At 44.1% G+C, this 17105-nt stretch overlaps 1 protein-coding gene across 1 annotated transcript in view; it reads right to left on the bottom strand.

Annotated features, from left to right (window-relative positions):
- tmem26b (transmembrane protein 26b) overlaps positions 1-15107 on the bottom strand; it is a 51205-nt gene extending 36098 nt beyond the window's left edge. The window contains exon 1 of the mRNA XM_063071163.1: positions 14876-15107. Within this exon, the coding sequence (XP_062927233.1) occupies positions 14876-15066 (191 nt within the window). The 5' untranslated portion in view covers positions 15067-15107. The remainder of the gene's footprint in view (positions 1-14875) is intronic.
- Positions 15108-17105: the final 1998 nt, after the last annotated feature.

Below are 17105 nucleotides of genomic sequence, written 5' to 3'. Positions count from 1 at the left end.
CCTAAAATCCACTCACGCACATGCTGTTCCTTTCTGAGGAGTGGGGTACCACCCCACTAACTGACCTGAAAGGAACCATCATCATCCTATGGGATGGATAGCCAGAGACTGGAGCTCAGCTGAACAGGAGGTGATCTAATTAAAACATGTAAAATCATTAAATTGTGACAAGGCTTGATGCCCGGAGGTGGTTAAAATGCTACCTAAAGTATCTCTTCATGAGGGATCTTGGGACAAGGGATAAGGATTCGGAAAAAGTGATAATATTTTAAGAAAGAGAAATTCCACTCTCAAATCATTATGAATATTCATCCCCAGAAAACAGCATGAGCTTAAATATTAATTGTATTCAATGCCAAAATGCCTGGTTTTTTGGTTCATTGGGGAACAAGGTTCACTGCCTTGTTATCGGGGGACAAGGCAGAAAAGTTAATGAAGCTGTCAGGTCAGCCATAATCTAACTAAATGGTGATACACATTTACTGCTAGATCCTCTCCAATGATCATCTTCTGGCATTTCTCAGATTTTATTTTCTTGACATCAGAATTTACGGCAGATATTGGATGATGCTGCAGCTCATGCAAGTGCCCACGACTACTCCTTCAGTTTGGAGACAGTGGGAGCAGCAGTAAGAGAAATTATTGGGGGTAATTATCAGTTCTGTAAGCCATTGGAGGGTGGTAGTGGAGCGGAACTGGCTAGGTCTATTGTCAAGAAGAGCAGAGAGCCTTAAGACTCTTAAGACTTCTTAAGAACCTTAAGAAGCAGTGTAGACTCCCCGAGTAAATATATTTAAGACAAGGTTGGATAGATCTTTGCATAGTTGGGGAAGTAAAGATTATGGGGAAAAGACAGTTAGGTGGAGATGAGTCCATGGCCAGATCAGCCACCATCTTATTGAATGGCGGAGCAGGCTCGACGGGCCAGATTTCTTACATTCTTATAAGACATTCCAGATGGGGGATAGAAATGTATAAGGACTGGATGTACATAGTGAAAAGAAGGCAATCCAGATCAGGGAGCTGAAAGTTATTGAAATGATGGAGGGCAAGTGTCGCAGATATAGCTGGGAAGGGACTGAACCAAAGGGGACAAAATGGAGTTGAACTAGGCAAACACTAGCTCAGTGGGACAGAATGAGACAGAAACAATGGGCCTATGGTGATAGTTAGGTTTGCAGATCTTGGATAAGAAGACGATATGTGCAGTATGGGATATGAGAACAATGAGGTTGGAGGCTGTAAGTGGGAGATCTCCAGAGGAGATAGGTTGTTGATGGTGTGGAAGATGATGACTTGATGCTTCTCAATGGTTAAGAGGTAAAAGGAGGTGTCCGAGAGCTGCCATCCGGCTTCAGCAAGTTAGATGTCAGTCTGCCAGGCCACAACAGCACTGTCCTTGTCCGCACATTTGATGGTGAGGTTGTGATTGGTGCAGAGAGAGTGGAAGGCAGAGCGTTCAGAGAAGTTGAGGTTGGAACAGGCAAGGGAGATGGTAAAGTTAAGATGGTTGACGTGCCAAAGGCTGTTAGGTATAGAGTGGGCAGAAGACCAGAGCAGGGTCCCCAAAAGGAAGAGGAGGGTTTAAGGTGGAAGAAGGGGTCATCGGTAGGGAGGTGGGAATTCTTTGCCGAAGAAGTATGATAGAGACAGAGGCAACAGACAAATAGCTCGACATCATGACAGACGTGGAACTAATTGAGGTCTGTGCAACGAAAGTAAAGCCATAGCTGAGGACAAAACACTCCTCCATAGAGAGGTGATGGTGGAATCACAGAGTGGGTTGCTAGGGTTTGGGAGGGATAGAGGGTTGGAAGGGTCAGAGAAGAGAGAAGGGTTTGATTATTCAGTCAGAGTGGGGTGGAAGGAAGATGGGGGGGGGTTCAGAGGAGGGACAAGGAATAGAGGGGAGCCAGGGTGGCTGGCGATTAGTGGTGGAAGTAGTAGAAGGACCCAGCGGCAGCGAGAGAGGTCTCAGACTGCACGTTGCCAGGGGCCAAGGTCCAAACCCCAAACCTTTAAATGAGTAGGCCCACACAAGTCATCAGCGGTCCTGATAAACACTAGGGTAACTGGTGAGCTCAAAAACCTGTGAGCCTGTGTGAGTGAAAAAAATAAATGAAACAACCATCCAATCAATGTAAAAATAACAAACACTCTGTCCACTTCTTATTTTTTTAAGATTTATCTGAACTTCCTGTAAAGTGTTGTGTTACTGAATCACACCAAGTCTCATTTTCAATGAAAGTTCAATGGCAATTTCTGGCAAAGAGTTTATTTTAACTATTTGACCATGTATAAACCTGGAGAGGGAAAAATGTAAAGCTAAGAAAGTTGGAGAGCGAGCAAAAAAGCCAAGTATTTGGGGGTTGCTGCCAAGGTGCAAAAGCCGACAGTTAGAAAGCCGGGCATTTTTTAAGTTAAGACCAAACACAAGATGTGATAAGTAACAAAGTGGAACCTCAGACAACAATTAGTGCTGTGGATAGGATTAAGGGAAGGCCGTTTGGCCCCAAAATTTGTTCTGATAATCTATAATTTCTTCTCTGATCTGTACAAGTCTTTCACGTTCATATAACACAGTTGTAAACTTCAAGAGAGGGAAACCAGAGGTCCCTGAGCCAATCCTCATCGGAGGTTCAGAGGTGAGAAGAATCAGTAACTTTGAATTCCTGGGCGGCACTATTTCAGAGGACCGTCCTGGGCCCATCATATAAATGTAAATGCAAAGTTAGCACAACAGTGCCTCTATGTCATCAGGAGTTTGTGGCGATTCAGCATAACATCAAAAAATTTGACAAACTTCTATAGATGTGCAGTGAAAAGTGTCTGACTGGCTGCTTTACAGCCTGGTATGGGAACACCAATGCCTTCGAATGGAAAATCCTACTAAAGGTCACGGATTCAGCCCAGCACATCATGGGTAAAGCCCTCCCAAACATTGAGTTGAACTACTTAAAATGTGGTTGTAGAACAGCAGCATCCATCATCAAAGATCCTCAACTCGCAGACCTGCTCTTTTCTCGCTGCTGCCGTCAGGTAGAAGACACAAGAGCCTCAGGATTCAAACCACCAGGTTCAAGAACATTTGCCGTCCCTCAACCATCAGACTCTTGAACAAAAGGGGATAACGACACTCCTCTATTGAGATGGTCCCACAACCAATGATCTCACTTTAAGAACGCTTTATCTTGTTATTTCTTGCTCTTTTTGTTTATTACTATTTATTTATATTTGCATTTTCACAGTTTGTTATCTGACACAGTGGTGTTGTGACAAGAATACACATAGATGTTAGCTGTCCTGTGTGATCAGCAGTTGGTCTGCCACCTCTCTTCAGGAGAGAGAGAGATAAGGAAGACAATGGAGCAGCTTTTGGGAGATGTGTAATGAAGGGACGGGAGAGAGAGCTGTCCAGAGCGGCTCCCCCTTTGAACCCTGATTTTGAAAGATTTTGACTGGCTGTATCGAGCTGGTGCACGAACCGCTAGGGAAGGACAGGTCTGCCAAAGTTCAGGAAGGGCGTGAGAGGTTTATCTCGGCCGAATTGGTGTCGGTGAAGGAGGGGTTAAAACCAGTTCCAGTGCGGATCTGGAGAGACACGGGAGCGTGTCGGTCACTGATGCTGAAGAGTGTATTAGAGTTTAGCTCAGAGACCCAGACTGGGGAGGTAGAGGTCAAAGGTGTTGGGGAAGGGACAGAGTCAGTCCCTTTGCACCAGATACACTTACAAAGCAACCTGGTCTCTGGACTAGTCACGATCGGAGTGAGGTCCAAATTACCGATGAAGGGCGTGGAAGTCTTGCTCGGTAATGACGTCACCGGGGGAATCGTGTTCCCAGTCGTGAGATTGACAGGTCAGCCTGCCAGCATTGAGGCCCCGCCCATGGACTCACAGGTTCATCACGGGACAGTCTTGTACGAGACGGGGGTAGAAAATGAAAAGAAGGAGTGTAGTGAGACAAGAGGTAGTGAGGGAGCTGGGACAGACGTAGCATTAGCCAGGAAAGAATTTGTGCAGGCGCAGGAGCGAGATGAGGGGCTGATGGTTTTGGCAAAGACAGCTCTCTCTGACACAGACTTGACAAGGGAACTAGTAGGCTATTGTGTGGAGGAGGAAGTGCTAAGGAAGAAAGGGAAACCAAGTACCGTACCCGCAGATGAGGAATGGGGGGTGGTGCAAAAGAGTTATGGGGATGAGGTTTTTAACCTGGCCCACAAGGTACCCCCCGGTGGACATTTTGCGGTACTGGAGGAAACAGTTGGTGGAATCATGAAAGACGTTTACCGGCTACCCAGGGGGAAGGATGTTATTGATTATGACCGACGCGAACTGAGACGGTCACAGGCTTTTGATATGCTAACAAACCTAGTCAGTGTTAGCACGGAAATCAATGAAGCTAGGGTCCCCCCGATAAGAGAAAAAAAACATTTTGAAAAGATGAGTATGGTATCGACCAGATGGGAGAAGGCTATTGTTTTGGCCAGGTCTGCTGATAAGGTCTCTCCCTTAATCCCCGAACAAAGCGACTCTTTAGGAGAAGTAATTAAACGACTCGCACCCGTGTGTTCGATTGTCCTGAGGCGATGCAAAGAACTGGGACGTTGGGTGGTGTCTGTTACAATAGGGAGCCTAGTAAACAACATTCATATAGAATGAGTAATTCAGTGACTAAAGGGCTGACGAACACAGAGGTGTGTATTAGCAATTTAATACGGCTGTCTGACGCCAGCTTGATAGTGAACCTTGAAAAAAATGAGTTCGGCCATGCGAAGGTCACTTACCTGGGAATTGTGGTGACACAGGGGCAGCTGGCAGCGATGCAAGCTATAGTGCAGGCTATCGCTAACCTCCCAACCCCGACAGACAAGAGGGCCCTCAGAAGTCTCTTGGAGATGGTGGGGTACTGTAGGAAGTTTTGCAATAACTCTGCGGTCACTACCCCTCCCCCTCCTACTAAGCCCTTGTGAGAGAAAACTAGGTCAGAATGGGACGACCCTTGTTATCGTGGTCCAGGACAAAACCAAGTGAGAGGTTACATTGATCGCAATTCATCAGTGTTTTTGGCCACTATGAAGTTTGCTAAGTTGGAGCCTGGTCTAAGGGATTATTAATAACACATATGAAAGGGACGGAAAATGTGATTGCTGACTGTCTGTCAAGGTGTTGACAACTTCAAACTCACTGTGTTAGCCAAGTAGCTGATAAAGATGTATATTTGTGTGTGTATCAAATAATGTATTCATGTTTGTAATTTTTACCCCCCGGTAAAAATCCTTAAAGGGGGGAAGTGTGACAAGAATACACATAGATGTTAGCTGTCCTGTGTGATCAGCAGTTGGTCTGCCACCTGTCTTCGGGAGAGAGAGAGATAAGGAAGACAATGGAGCAGCATTTGGGAGATGTGTAATGAAGGGACAGGAGAGAGAGCTGTCTAGAGCGGCTCCCCCTTTGAACCCTGAACTGTTTGAAGTGATGGACAGGTGATACCCCAGCAGGGGGATAAAAAGGGACAGGTTCACTAAGGCAGCACACACGACACCCGAGGTAACGAGACCCTGGAAGCGGTGCGCCTCTCACAAGTCGGTGGTAAGTACTGGGCCATAAACGTACAGGGTGGAAAGGCACGATCGGCGGGAACCTGGTGTGTGTCCACCCTTGCCTGGGTGCCAGGTTCAGCGCAGAGAAACGGTCGTATCTGAAAACGGAGGGGTCACGGTCGGTGACCTCAGATGACATCACAAAGGGCTCACCCGAAAGCTGACTGCGAAGGTCTGTGTGTGGAAGCTGTTTTGAATATTCATTCATTTCGCTCTCCTCCTCCCCCCCCCCCACTGTCCATCGCCATGGCAACGATTACTGCGAACTGAACTAAATTGAACTGGACTTTGTGTCACTTTGAAGCTGGTCATTTACCCCTAGACAATGATAGATTGATCCTGTTATCTGAATTCTGTGTACATGTATCTTTATCATTGCTGAACTATTGCATTCATTATCCTTTTGATTAGAGTACTGTGTTGCTTGTTTCTTTAATAAAACTTTCTTAGTTCTAGTAATCCAGACTCCAAATGAGTGATCCATTTCTGCTGGTTTGGCAACCCAGTTACGGGGTACGTAACAGTGTCAAGAAAACAACCTCTCCTTCAATGTCGCAAAAACAAGGGAGCTGGTTGTGGATTACAGGAGGAAGTTCCTCAGCATACACATAACCGAGGCTCTCACGTGGCCTGTACATACTGGCTGTGTGACGAAAAAAAGCTCAACAGCGCCTCTTTCACTTCAGATGGTTGAAGAAGTTTGATATGGGTCCCCAAATCCAAAGGACTTTCTACAGGGGCACAATTGAGAGCATCCTGACTAGCTGAATCACTGCCTGGTATGGGAACTGTACTTCCCTCAACTGCAGGACTCTGCAGAGAGTGGTGCGGACAGCCCAGCACTTCTGTAGATATGAACGTCCCACTATTCAGGATGTTTACAGAGACAGGTGCATAAAAAGGGCCTGAAGGATCATTGGGGACCCGAGTCACCCCAACCACAAACTGTCCCAGCTATCCAGGAAATAGTACTGAGGCATAAAAGCCAGGACCAACAGGCTCCAGGACAGCTTCTTCCACCAGGCCATCGGACTCATTAATTCGCGCTGATACAATTGTATTTCTATGCTATATTGACTGTTCTGATGTACATATTATTTATTACAAATTGCATATTGCACATTTAGACGGATACGTTACATAAAGATATTTACTCCTCATGTATGTGAAGGATGTAAGAAATAAAGTTAATTCAATTCAATTTAATTCTTGCTCTTTTATTTACAGTTTACAATTACTATTTATGTTTGCTGAGGATACTCACAGGAAAAAGGATCTCAGGGTTGTATGTGATGACATGACTCTGATAATAAATTTTACTCTGAACTTTACTAGGAAAAGTCTGAACCCAGTTTGAACCTCAACAACTTTTAAGTATAGCAAATTACAATTTACATAACTCCTAAGCAAGATTTCTCTAATTTTTATATTCTTGTTCTACACTCCACCATTCCCCACCGCTCGCCAAGAAATAGTTTCTCCTTCTCTTCTTTAACTCGTGATTGATAATGATTCCACTGAGGAGAGTAAAATTTCATCTATTTCTGGATCTGATTTTAATTCACCATTCTCTACATCTCCTATAACTCATTCAGTCATCTGAAACAAATTAGTGATCATTCTTATAGAAAGAAAAATCACTAAACATTTAAAGAAGTGATGTTTAGCTCTCAGAATATGATCTCCTTACATGTGACGTAAGATGGAAGCTCATTGATTTTAAATATAAAACTACAAGAGATTGTTTTTTCTTCTGGAACTTGTTCAATTTTGGTACAATGGGTTTAACATTAAAAAAAAAAGATCTGTTGTAGTTTATTGACTAGTTCCAATGGTCAAAGTATGATCGTCTGAAACTATATGATTCATTGTTAACAGCCAGACAGGAAGTTTTTTTTTATCTTCACTGTCTAGTGGAGCAGATCCCATGAGCAGCCTCTCAGTTTTTCTCATCTTCTGCCCTACATATTGCTTCACTAGTTAACTCATTCGTACACTGCACTTTTTAAAGTTAATTTTTACATTAAATTGTATATTGTCTTTTTCGACTTTCATAGAACATTTCCTTCTGGTGTTGCTCGAAACAAAAATGTATTTGCTAATACCATGTGTTCTAATTGTTGAATGATATGTCCATCATTACTGCAACTATTTTGCATTTAAAATGCCCAAGTTATTTATCTTTTCCATCCAACTGCTGTAACCAAATGCGTACACTACCGCTCCAACCTCACTGCTAAACTTTTCGCAAAAGCGAAGTATTAAAGTTGGTCTTTGACAAAAACACTATTAAAGGAAGAATCACCACAATGCAGGGCACAAATTGGGTGTTGTGTGCATCTACAGACCAGTTTCACAGCGGGGCAAAAAAAAAACCCAACCCCACATGAAAGTGTTACCATCTCTAATAGAAATACCACCATCTTAAATTCCTGTCCTACACAATATTCTTGGAAATATACTACTGTTTTTTTTCATTATTTGTGGATTTTAATCCCTATCTGGCATCACTGTTTTGTAAAACCCAGATCCCAAAATTTAAAAAAGAGCTTTCAGATAATCAATTTTGTTTTTTTCGGTAAGTCAATAATTCTTCTTTGAACCTTGCTCAAAGAATGTAAGTAATGTTTATACAGAAACAGCACAAAGTCTGAAATACTGAAACTCAAGTAGGCCATTCAACCTCACAACCCTAATCAGACATTCATGAAGGAGAAAATCTGTAGATGCTGGAAATCCGAAGTAACACACAAAATGCTGAAGGAACTCAGCAGGTCAGGCAGCATCTATGGAGAAGAGTAAACAGACAACATTTTGGGGCCAAGACCCTTCTATAGGACTGAGAAGGAAGGGGGAAGATACCTGAATTAAATGTGGAGGTGGGGGCAGAAGGAAAACAGGCTGGCTGGAAGGTGGTAGGTGAAAGCTAAGTGGGCGGGAAAGGTCAAGGGCTGGAGAAGAAAATATGTCAGCTGAAGAGAGTGGACAACAGGAGAATGGGAAGGAGAGGATCCGGGGGAAGCAATAGGCAGGTGAGAAGAAGTCAACGGTCAGAGTGGGGAATGGTGGGAGGGGGAGTTTTGTTCACCAGAAAGAGAAATCAATATTTATACCATCAGGTTGGAGGGTATCCAGACGGAATATTGCTCCTCCATCCTCATCTCGACACAAGAGGATTGAAATGTCGGAACGGGAATGGGAATGGGAATTAAAATGTATAGCCACTGGGAAGTCCAGCTCGTGTGGAACGTGCAGAGATACTCGACAAAGCGGACCCCCAATTTACAACAGGACACACTAATGTAGAGGAGGCCGCATCAGGAGCACCAGACACAATAGACAACCCCAGACGATTTGCAGGTGAATTGTTCCTCACCTAGAAGGACTGCTTGGGGCCCTCAATGGAGGTGATGGAGGAGGCGTACAGGCAGATGTAGCACTTGGGCCACTTGCAGGGTTAATAGCCTGGAGAGGGATTAGTGGGGAGGGTTGAATGGACAAGGGAATCATGGAGGGAGCAATCCCTTTGGAAAGTGGCGGGGGGGGGAGGTGAGGATATGTTCAGTGGTGGGGCCCCTTTGGAAATGGGGAAGTTGTGGAGGATAATGTGGTGCATGCAGTGGCTGATGTGGTGGTAGGTAAGGACAAGAGAACACTCTCACTATTAAGACAGTGGGAAGATGGGGTAAGTGCGGATGTACAGGAAATGGAGGAGATGTGGGTGAGGGCAACATCAATAGAAGAGTGAGGGAAACCCCATTCTAAAGAAGGAGGACATGATGTCCTGGAATGGAAAACCATATCCTTAGAACAGGTGTGATAGAGGTGAAGAAACTGAGTAAAGAAAATAGCATTTTTACAGGAGACAGGGTGGGAAGAGGTATCGTTGAGATAACTGTGGGAATCAGTAGATTTATAAAAGATGTTGGTTGACAGTTTGTCTCCAGAGATGGAGACAGGGGGATCAAGAAAGGGGAGGGAGGTGTCAGAGATGGCCCAAGTGAACTTAAGGGCAGGGTGGAAGTTACAGGCAAAATTGATGAAATTGATGAGCTCAGCATGGGTGCATGAGCCAGGGCAGTTTTCAATGTAGTGGAGAAGGTTGGGGAGTACAATCGGGGAAGGCTTCAAACATAGACTGTGCTACATAGGCAACGAAGAGGCAGGCACAGCTCGGGCCCATGAGAGTGCCCATGACTACTCCCCAGGTTTGAAGAAAGTGGAAGGAGCCAAAGGAAAACTTCTTCAGGATGAGGACCAGGGTGATATTCATGGCTGTGTCTGCTTCAACTTGCAATTTTCTGCTTATGATCCACATCCCTTACTATTTTTAAAGAGGAAAAATATCCTGTTGACCTGCTCATGGAATTTTCAAAGGGTAGCCAGTGTCCAAAGCTTTTTGAGCCCAGGGTTCTTCATTTCTATTGCCATATATGTGGAAAAATTGCTTACTGATTTCACTCCAAACTTTTATAACTTTAATTTTAATATTGTCTCTGACTCCAGCATAAGACAAAATGGCTTTCTCCAAGTAAGACAGACTTTCAAGAATTTCAATTTGAATATCTCTTCAAGTTTCCATACCCAAGAAAATGTAAGCCAGATTTAAAGGAACATACTGCTAGAAATGCTCTTCCTCAAATATAAAACAGATTGAATTCTCAAGAACATAGGAGCAAGAAGAAGAGAGGTTATGTGGCCTCTCAAGTTTACTCATCATTCAATATGGTCATGGGTGGTCTGTGCTGTTCTCCTGGCCACACAATTCCTTGATTTTTTAAATGTTTATCTATCTCCACATTAAATATACAGTGGTATGCAGAAGTTTGGGCACCCCTAGTCAAAATTTCTGTTACTGTGAATAGCTAAGCGAGTAAAAGATAACCTGATTTCCAAAAGGCATTAAAGTTAAGGATGACACATTTCTTTAATATTTTAAGCAAGATCACTTTTTTATTTCCTTCTTTTACAGTTTCAAAATAACAAAAAAGGAAAAGGGCCCGAAGCAAAAGTTTGGGCACCCTGCATGGTCAGTACTTAGTAACACCCCCTTTGGCAAGTATCACAGCTTGTAAACGCTTTTTGTAGCCAGCTAAGAGTCTTTCAATTCTTGTTTGGGGGATTTTCACCCATTCTTCCTTGCAAAAGGCTTCTAGTTCTGTGAGATTCTTGGGCCGTCTTGCATACACTGCTCTTTTGAGGTCTATCCACAGATTTTCGATGATGTTTAGGTCAGGGGACTGTGAGGGCCATGGCAAAACCTTCAGCTTGCACCTCTTGAGGTAGTCCATTGTGGATTTTGAGGTGTGTTTAGGATCATTATCCTGTTGTAGAAGCCATCCTCTTTTCATCTCAGCTTTTTTACAGATGGTGTGATGTTTGCTTCCAGAATTTGCTGGTATTTAATTGAATTCATTCTTCCCTCTACCAGTGAAATGTTCCTCATGCCACTGGCTGCAACACAAGCCCAAAGCATGATCGATCCACCCCCGTGCTTAATAGTTGGAGAGGGGTTCTTTTCATGAAATTCTGCACCCTTTTTTCTCCAAACATACCTTTGCTCATTGTGGCCAAAAAGTTCTATTTTAACTTCATCAATCCACAGGACTTGTTTCCAAAATGCATCAGGCTTGTTTAGATGTTCCTTTGCAAACTTCTGACGCTGAATTTTGTCCGCAGTGAGCCAAGGCATGTTTGGAGAAAACGCTCCGTCCGCCAGAACAAGCGAGATCTCCCAATGGCCACCCATTTTAATTCCTCTTCCCATTCCGATATGTCCATCCATGGCCTCCTCCACTGCCGTGATGAGGCCACACTTGGGTTGGAGGAACAACAACTTATATTCCATTTGAGCAGCCTCCAACCTGATGGCATGAACATCGATTTCTCAAACTAACTAACACCCCTATCCCCACTCCCCCTTTACCATTTCCCATCCCTTTCTCCCTCTCTCATCTTATCTCCTTGCCCACCCATCCCCTCCCTCTGGTGTTCCTCCCCCCTTTTTCTTTCTTCCATGGCCTTCTGTCTCTTTCACCAATCAACTTCCCAGCTCTTTACTTCATCCCTCCCCCTCCAGGTTTCACTTATCACCCGGTGTTTCGCTCTACCCACCCCCCGCCAATACCACCACCTATTTAAATCTACTCCGCAGCTTCTTTTTCTCCAGCCCTGCCAAAGGGTATCTACCCGAAACGTTGCCTGTATTTTTTCCCCATAGATGCTGCCTGGCCTGCTGAGTTTCTCTAGCATTTTGTGTGTTACTCGGATTTCCAGCATCTGCAGATTTTCTCTTGTTTGTGACCTCTCAGTTCCCCATGTTAAGCTCCATTTGCTAGATTCTCAGTTAATTAATCACCACACTGCCTGTTTTGTTTCATCAACTAACATGTAAACACAGTAAATCTTGCATTCATCATCTGTCAGGTCATTAGGGCAAGTCTTTACGGCAACTCGCATGGGACCCAGCTATGCCTGCCTCTTCATTGGTTATGTGGAACAGTCTGTGCTCCAAACCTATTCTGGTACTGCTCCCCAACTTTTCCTTTACTACATTGACGACTACATTGGTGCTGCTTCCTGCACCCATGCTGAGCTCGTCTATTTCATCCACTTTACTTCAAACTTCTACCCAGCCCTCAAATTCACTTCCTCTATCTCGGACACTTCTCTCCCCTTTCTCGATGTCTCGGTCTCCATCTCTGGAGACAGACTGTCCACTGACATCTTCTACAAGCCCACTGACTCTCATAACTACCTCGACTATACCTCTTCCCACTCCGCCACATGCAAAAATGCCATTCCCTATTCCCAGTTCCTCCGTCTCTGCCACACCTGCTCCCAGGATAAGGCTTTCCATTCCAGAACATCTCAAATGTCCTCTTTCTTTAAGGATCATGGTTTCTGTTCTACCGTCATCAATGATGCCCTCACCCGCATCTCCTCCATTTCCCGCACTTCGGCCCTCACCCCATCCTCCCGCAACCACAACAGGGACAGAGTTCCCCTTGTCCTCACCTACCACCCCACCAGCCTCCGGATCCAGCACATTATCCTCCGCAACTTCCACCACCTTCAACAGGACCCCACCACTAAGCACATCTTTCCCTCTCCACCCCTCTCTGCTTTCTGCAGGGATCGGTCCCTCCACGACTCCTTTATCCACACGTCCATCCCCACGGATCTCCCACCCAGCACTTATCCCTGTAAGCGTAAGTGCTACACCTGTCCCTACACCTCATCTTTTGCAACCATTCAGGGCCCCAAACAGTCCTTCCAGGTGAGACAACACTTCACTTGTGAGTCTGTTGGGGTCATCTATTGCATCCGGTGCTCCCTGTGTGGCCTCCACTACATCGGTGAAACCCGACGCAGATTGGGGGACCGCTTTGTTGAGCACCTCCACTCCGTCCACTACAACAGACAGGATCTCCCGGTAGCCACCCACTTCAACTCTACTTCCCATTCCCATTCAGGTATGTCCATACATGGCCTCCTCTACTACCATGATGAGGCTAAACTCAGGTTGGAGGAGCAACACCTCACATACCATCCAGGTAGTCTCCAGCCCCTTGGTATGAACATAGAATTCTCCAACTTCCGGTAATTCCCTCCCCCTCCCTTCCTCTATCCCTATTTCAGTCTACCCCCTCCCCCAGCTCCCTCATGGTTCCGTCTCCTTCTTCTACTACCCATTGTTTTCAGGGCTATGACGTCAATGCTTCCCCTCCCCCACCCCTTTGTCTTTTAAATTACTGGTCTTTCAACTGACGCTACAAGCATTCTTCAAATCTTTCCCCATCTTACATTCTTCAGTCCTGACGAAGAGTTCTGGCCCGAAACATCGACTCATCGTTTCTGACTGATGCTGCCCGACCTGCTGAGTTCATCCAGCGTCCTGAAAGTGTTGCTTTGATCACAGCATCTGCAGATTATTTTGTGTTTATCATTAGGGCAAGTATCAAGCATCCGATGGCCAAGAACTATCCCCAACGGTACTCCACCAGTTACATCTAGTTTCAGTCAATCTTTTATTTTTGATCAGATTTAGGAAATAACTTACGAAAACTATCTGAGTTGAAACATTCTCCTCTATAACTGTACATAGAACATTATAGCACAGTACACGCCCTTTGGTCCACGATGATATGGTGACATTTTACCTACTCTAAGATCAATCTAACCCGCCCTTTCTACTCGCCCTCCATTGTCCTATCTTCCATTTAAGAGTTTCTTTAAATCCCTAATGTGTTTGCCTCTACCAGCCCACCTGGCACAGTGTTCCACACACTCTCCAATCTCTGTGCAAATAACTTACCTCTGACATCCCCCCTATACTTTCTTCCAATCACTTAAAGTTATGCTCCATCATATTAACCATTCTGCTCTGGGCAAAAACCTCTGGCTATGCACTCAATCTTTGCGTTTTATCATCTATCAAGTCACTTCTCATCCTCCTTCCTCCTTGTATTTTTGCGTTTTCTAGTTATACTTCAGAATACAAATAAAGTCCATGAAAATCCTCTTCATTATGTATCCTCGGTATCTGGAATGAGGGGGAGGTAGTCTTTCTTTAACATCGCATTGCAAAGTGCCAAGTCTTTTCACACAAATGCATCTGCAATTCCTTCTCTCACCCGTAGGAGAATGCAAAAAAAAGTTGCCAGAAAGCTAAAATAAAAATGAATATATATATATATATATGAAACGGTCAGCATCTGTGGAAAGAAATAAAACGATTTACTGCGTTTCAGTGTTGGCAAGGCTCTTCTACCTGACTTGCTAAGTGATTTCGCTTTTTTTTTGGAGGGGTTTAATTTCTCTCTGTGTTAAAACATAGGGATAACTGCAGCATTAAAGACGCGGTAAAATCGCATCACTTTTGCATTGCCCTCAACTCCGTGTACACGGACTCCTCGTACAGAAAATCTGTTGGTTTTATCATGTTGTGTTTGTGCAGTAACGATGAAAGAAAATGATCGTCGCTTCAAATCAACTTCGAACGCCCACACTTCGAACTGTCTTCGCAATTTTCAGTCAAAGCAAAATGCAAAAAGCGTTCAAGTGCATAAAGTTCTTGTGTAGTAACTCTCTGGCTGGAGTTTCCGGTTAAATTTTCAGCCTAGGATACCGACCAACTAAAAGCTGAGTGTTTTTTTTTAACCTAAAAACAATAACCTCCTTGTTACAAGCTTGCAGTTAAATGAGAGAAATTGGCTCTTTTGCCCAATATTTCAATAAAATATTCACATGTTGAACTAAGAAGCGTTCTTACCCTTTGTAGTCGGATCCTTTCTGGATGACGATGGTCACTATCATTTCTACAAAGATCAGTAAAGTCAAAAGCAGCAGAAGCCAGTACATAGGGTCATTCATTACTCTAGCCACCCGCCAAACTGCGATAAAGACGTGAAAGATAAAAACGAGTCTGGGAACAACAGCGCTCAGATATACGAGCCAAGCCATTGTCCTAGTACTGAAATCAGACCCGAGACACCCTGACCAACTTTGAATCTTGGCTCAAGGAAGTGAAAGAGGGGCGATTTTATTGTCGTTCAAGGCTTTCCCGCCCACAGTACTGATCTAGTCTAAACTCCTCCCGCTTGAAGATTCGGTCTCCAATAGTAAAGTGTACAGATTAATGGATACAAAAATACTTACAATCTGGTAGAGGAAATATATTCTGGCTACCGTCACCCCTTGTTCTGAAACTATTCTATACAGTTCTAGATTACACCACGGGGGAAACTTCTTCACAGAATCTAGCTCAAGATTATCTTTCATTTTTCTAGAGACCAGTCCTACACTGAAGTCCTCAAATCTAACAGGCAGAGTGGAGCAACACTACTAGGAAGGGAGGGGATTAGTGAAGTGTTGAGAATTGATCTTTGCATGACAGCTCATGATTCCATTTAGAATTAACCTGGGTCAAGCTATGGGATAGCAAACAGCAGAAAAAAAGGTAAAAAATCAATTTCTGGCCCATGAAGTAGCAGTTGCAATATCAGCATTGCATAGAAAATTAGAGATGCATGTAGTAAGGACAATGCAGTAATCATGGGAAACTCTGGAGGAACTTAGCGGGTCAGGCAGCATCTTTGGAGGGAATAAATAGTTTAAGTTTTGGGCTAAGGCTCTTCATTAGGATTGGAAAAGAAGAGGGAAAGCACCAGAATAAGAACATATGGGGGGGGGGGAAGGAGTACAAGCTGGCAGGTGACGTGAAACCAGGTGATTGGGAAAATGGGGGGGGGTGGCTAAAGTAAGAAACTGGAAGGTGATAGGTAGAAGAGGTAAAGGGCTGAAGAAGGAGGAATCTAATTGGAGAGATGAGTGGCCTATGAAAGAAAGGGAAGGAGGAGAGACACCAGAAAGAGGCAATGGGCAGGTGAGAAAAGTTGGGAAAAGGTTTCAATAGGTGCATTTAATGTCAGAAAAATGTATATAATATACATCCTGAAATTCTTTTTCTTTGCGGACATCCATGAAAACAGAGGAGTGCACCAAAGAATGAATGACAGTTAAAACACAGAACCTCAAAAGCTCCCCCTCCCACGCACAAGCAGCAGCAAGGCAATGACCCCCCAACTCCACCAGCAAAAAAGCACCAGCACCCTTCACTGAGCACTCAAGCATGCAGCAAAGCATCAATAAAGACACAGATCTGCAGTACCCCAAAAACTACCCAATAATTCAACATACCACAGGCTCTCTCTGTCTCTAATAGGGGAAAAAGAGGTGTCCCCGTTTCACAGTGAGAGGGGGAGACATAGCAAACAACCGCTGATTTACGATGTTAAAACTCAATCGTAAAAAGATTTATGAGGTCAAAGTAAATATGTAATCACCATATGCAACTCTGAGGTTCACTTTCTGGTGGGCATACTCAATAAATCCATAACAGAATAATAACCATTGTAGAATCAAAGAAAGACCACACCAACCGGGTGTTCAACAAATTCTGTAAATAAAAAAAAGAAAGAATAATAATAGTGAATAAATAAGCAATAAATATCGAGAACATGAGATGAAGAGTCTTTGAAGGTGAGTCCATTGGTTGTGGGAACAGTTCAATGATGGAGCAAGTGAAGTTATCCCCTTTGGTTCAAGGGCCTGATGGATGAGAGGTAACAACTGTTCCTGAACCTGGTGGTGTTAGTCCTAAGGCTCCTTCTTCCAGATGACAACAGAAAGAAGAGAGCATGACCTGGGTGGTGGAAGAGAATGGGTAACAGATCTTTGGGGAAGAATAACCACAATAATATCAAATTTTGGACGAGGTCTAAAAGTGATGCAAATCAATGTGAAACTAGGGTCTTAAATCTAAAAAGGTAGGAAAAGTATGGCAGTGGACCAGGGAATAGATTGCATTTTTTTTAAAAGAAGCACAATTTGCAGAAAAATGCATTCCTTTACAGCACAAAATCCTAAAATGACAAACTTGGTTGAGGGCCCAATGTCTGCAAATCCACAAATCCGCTGGAGGCTGAAGGCTGAAAACAGCC

This window comes from Mobula hypostoma, chromosome 19 (genome assembly GCF_963921235.1).
Source record: "Mobula hypostoma chromosome 19, sMobHyp1.1, whole genome shotgun sequence".
NCBI classification, from domain to species: Eukaryota; Metazoa; Chordata; class Chondrichthyes; order Myliobatiformes; family Myliobatidae; genus Mobula; species Mobula hypostoma.
Note: the sequence above shows the minus strand (reverse complement) of the source record. Positions and strands in the feature narration are given on the sequence as shown.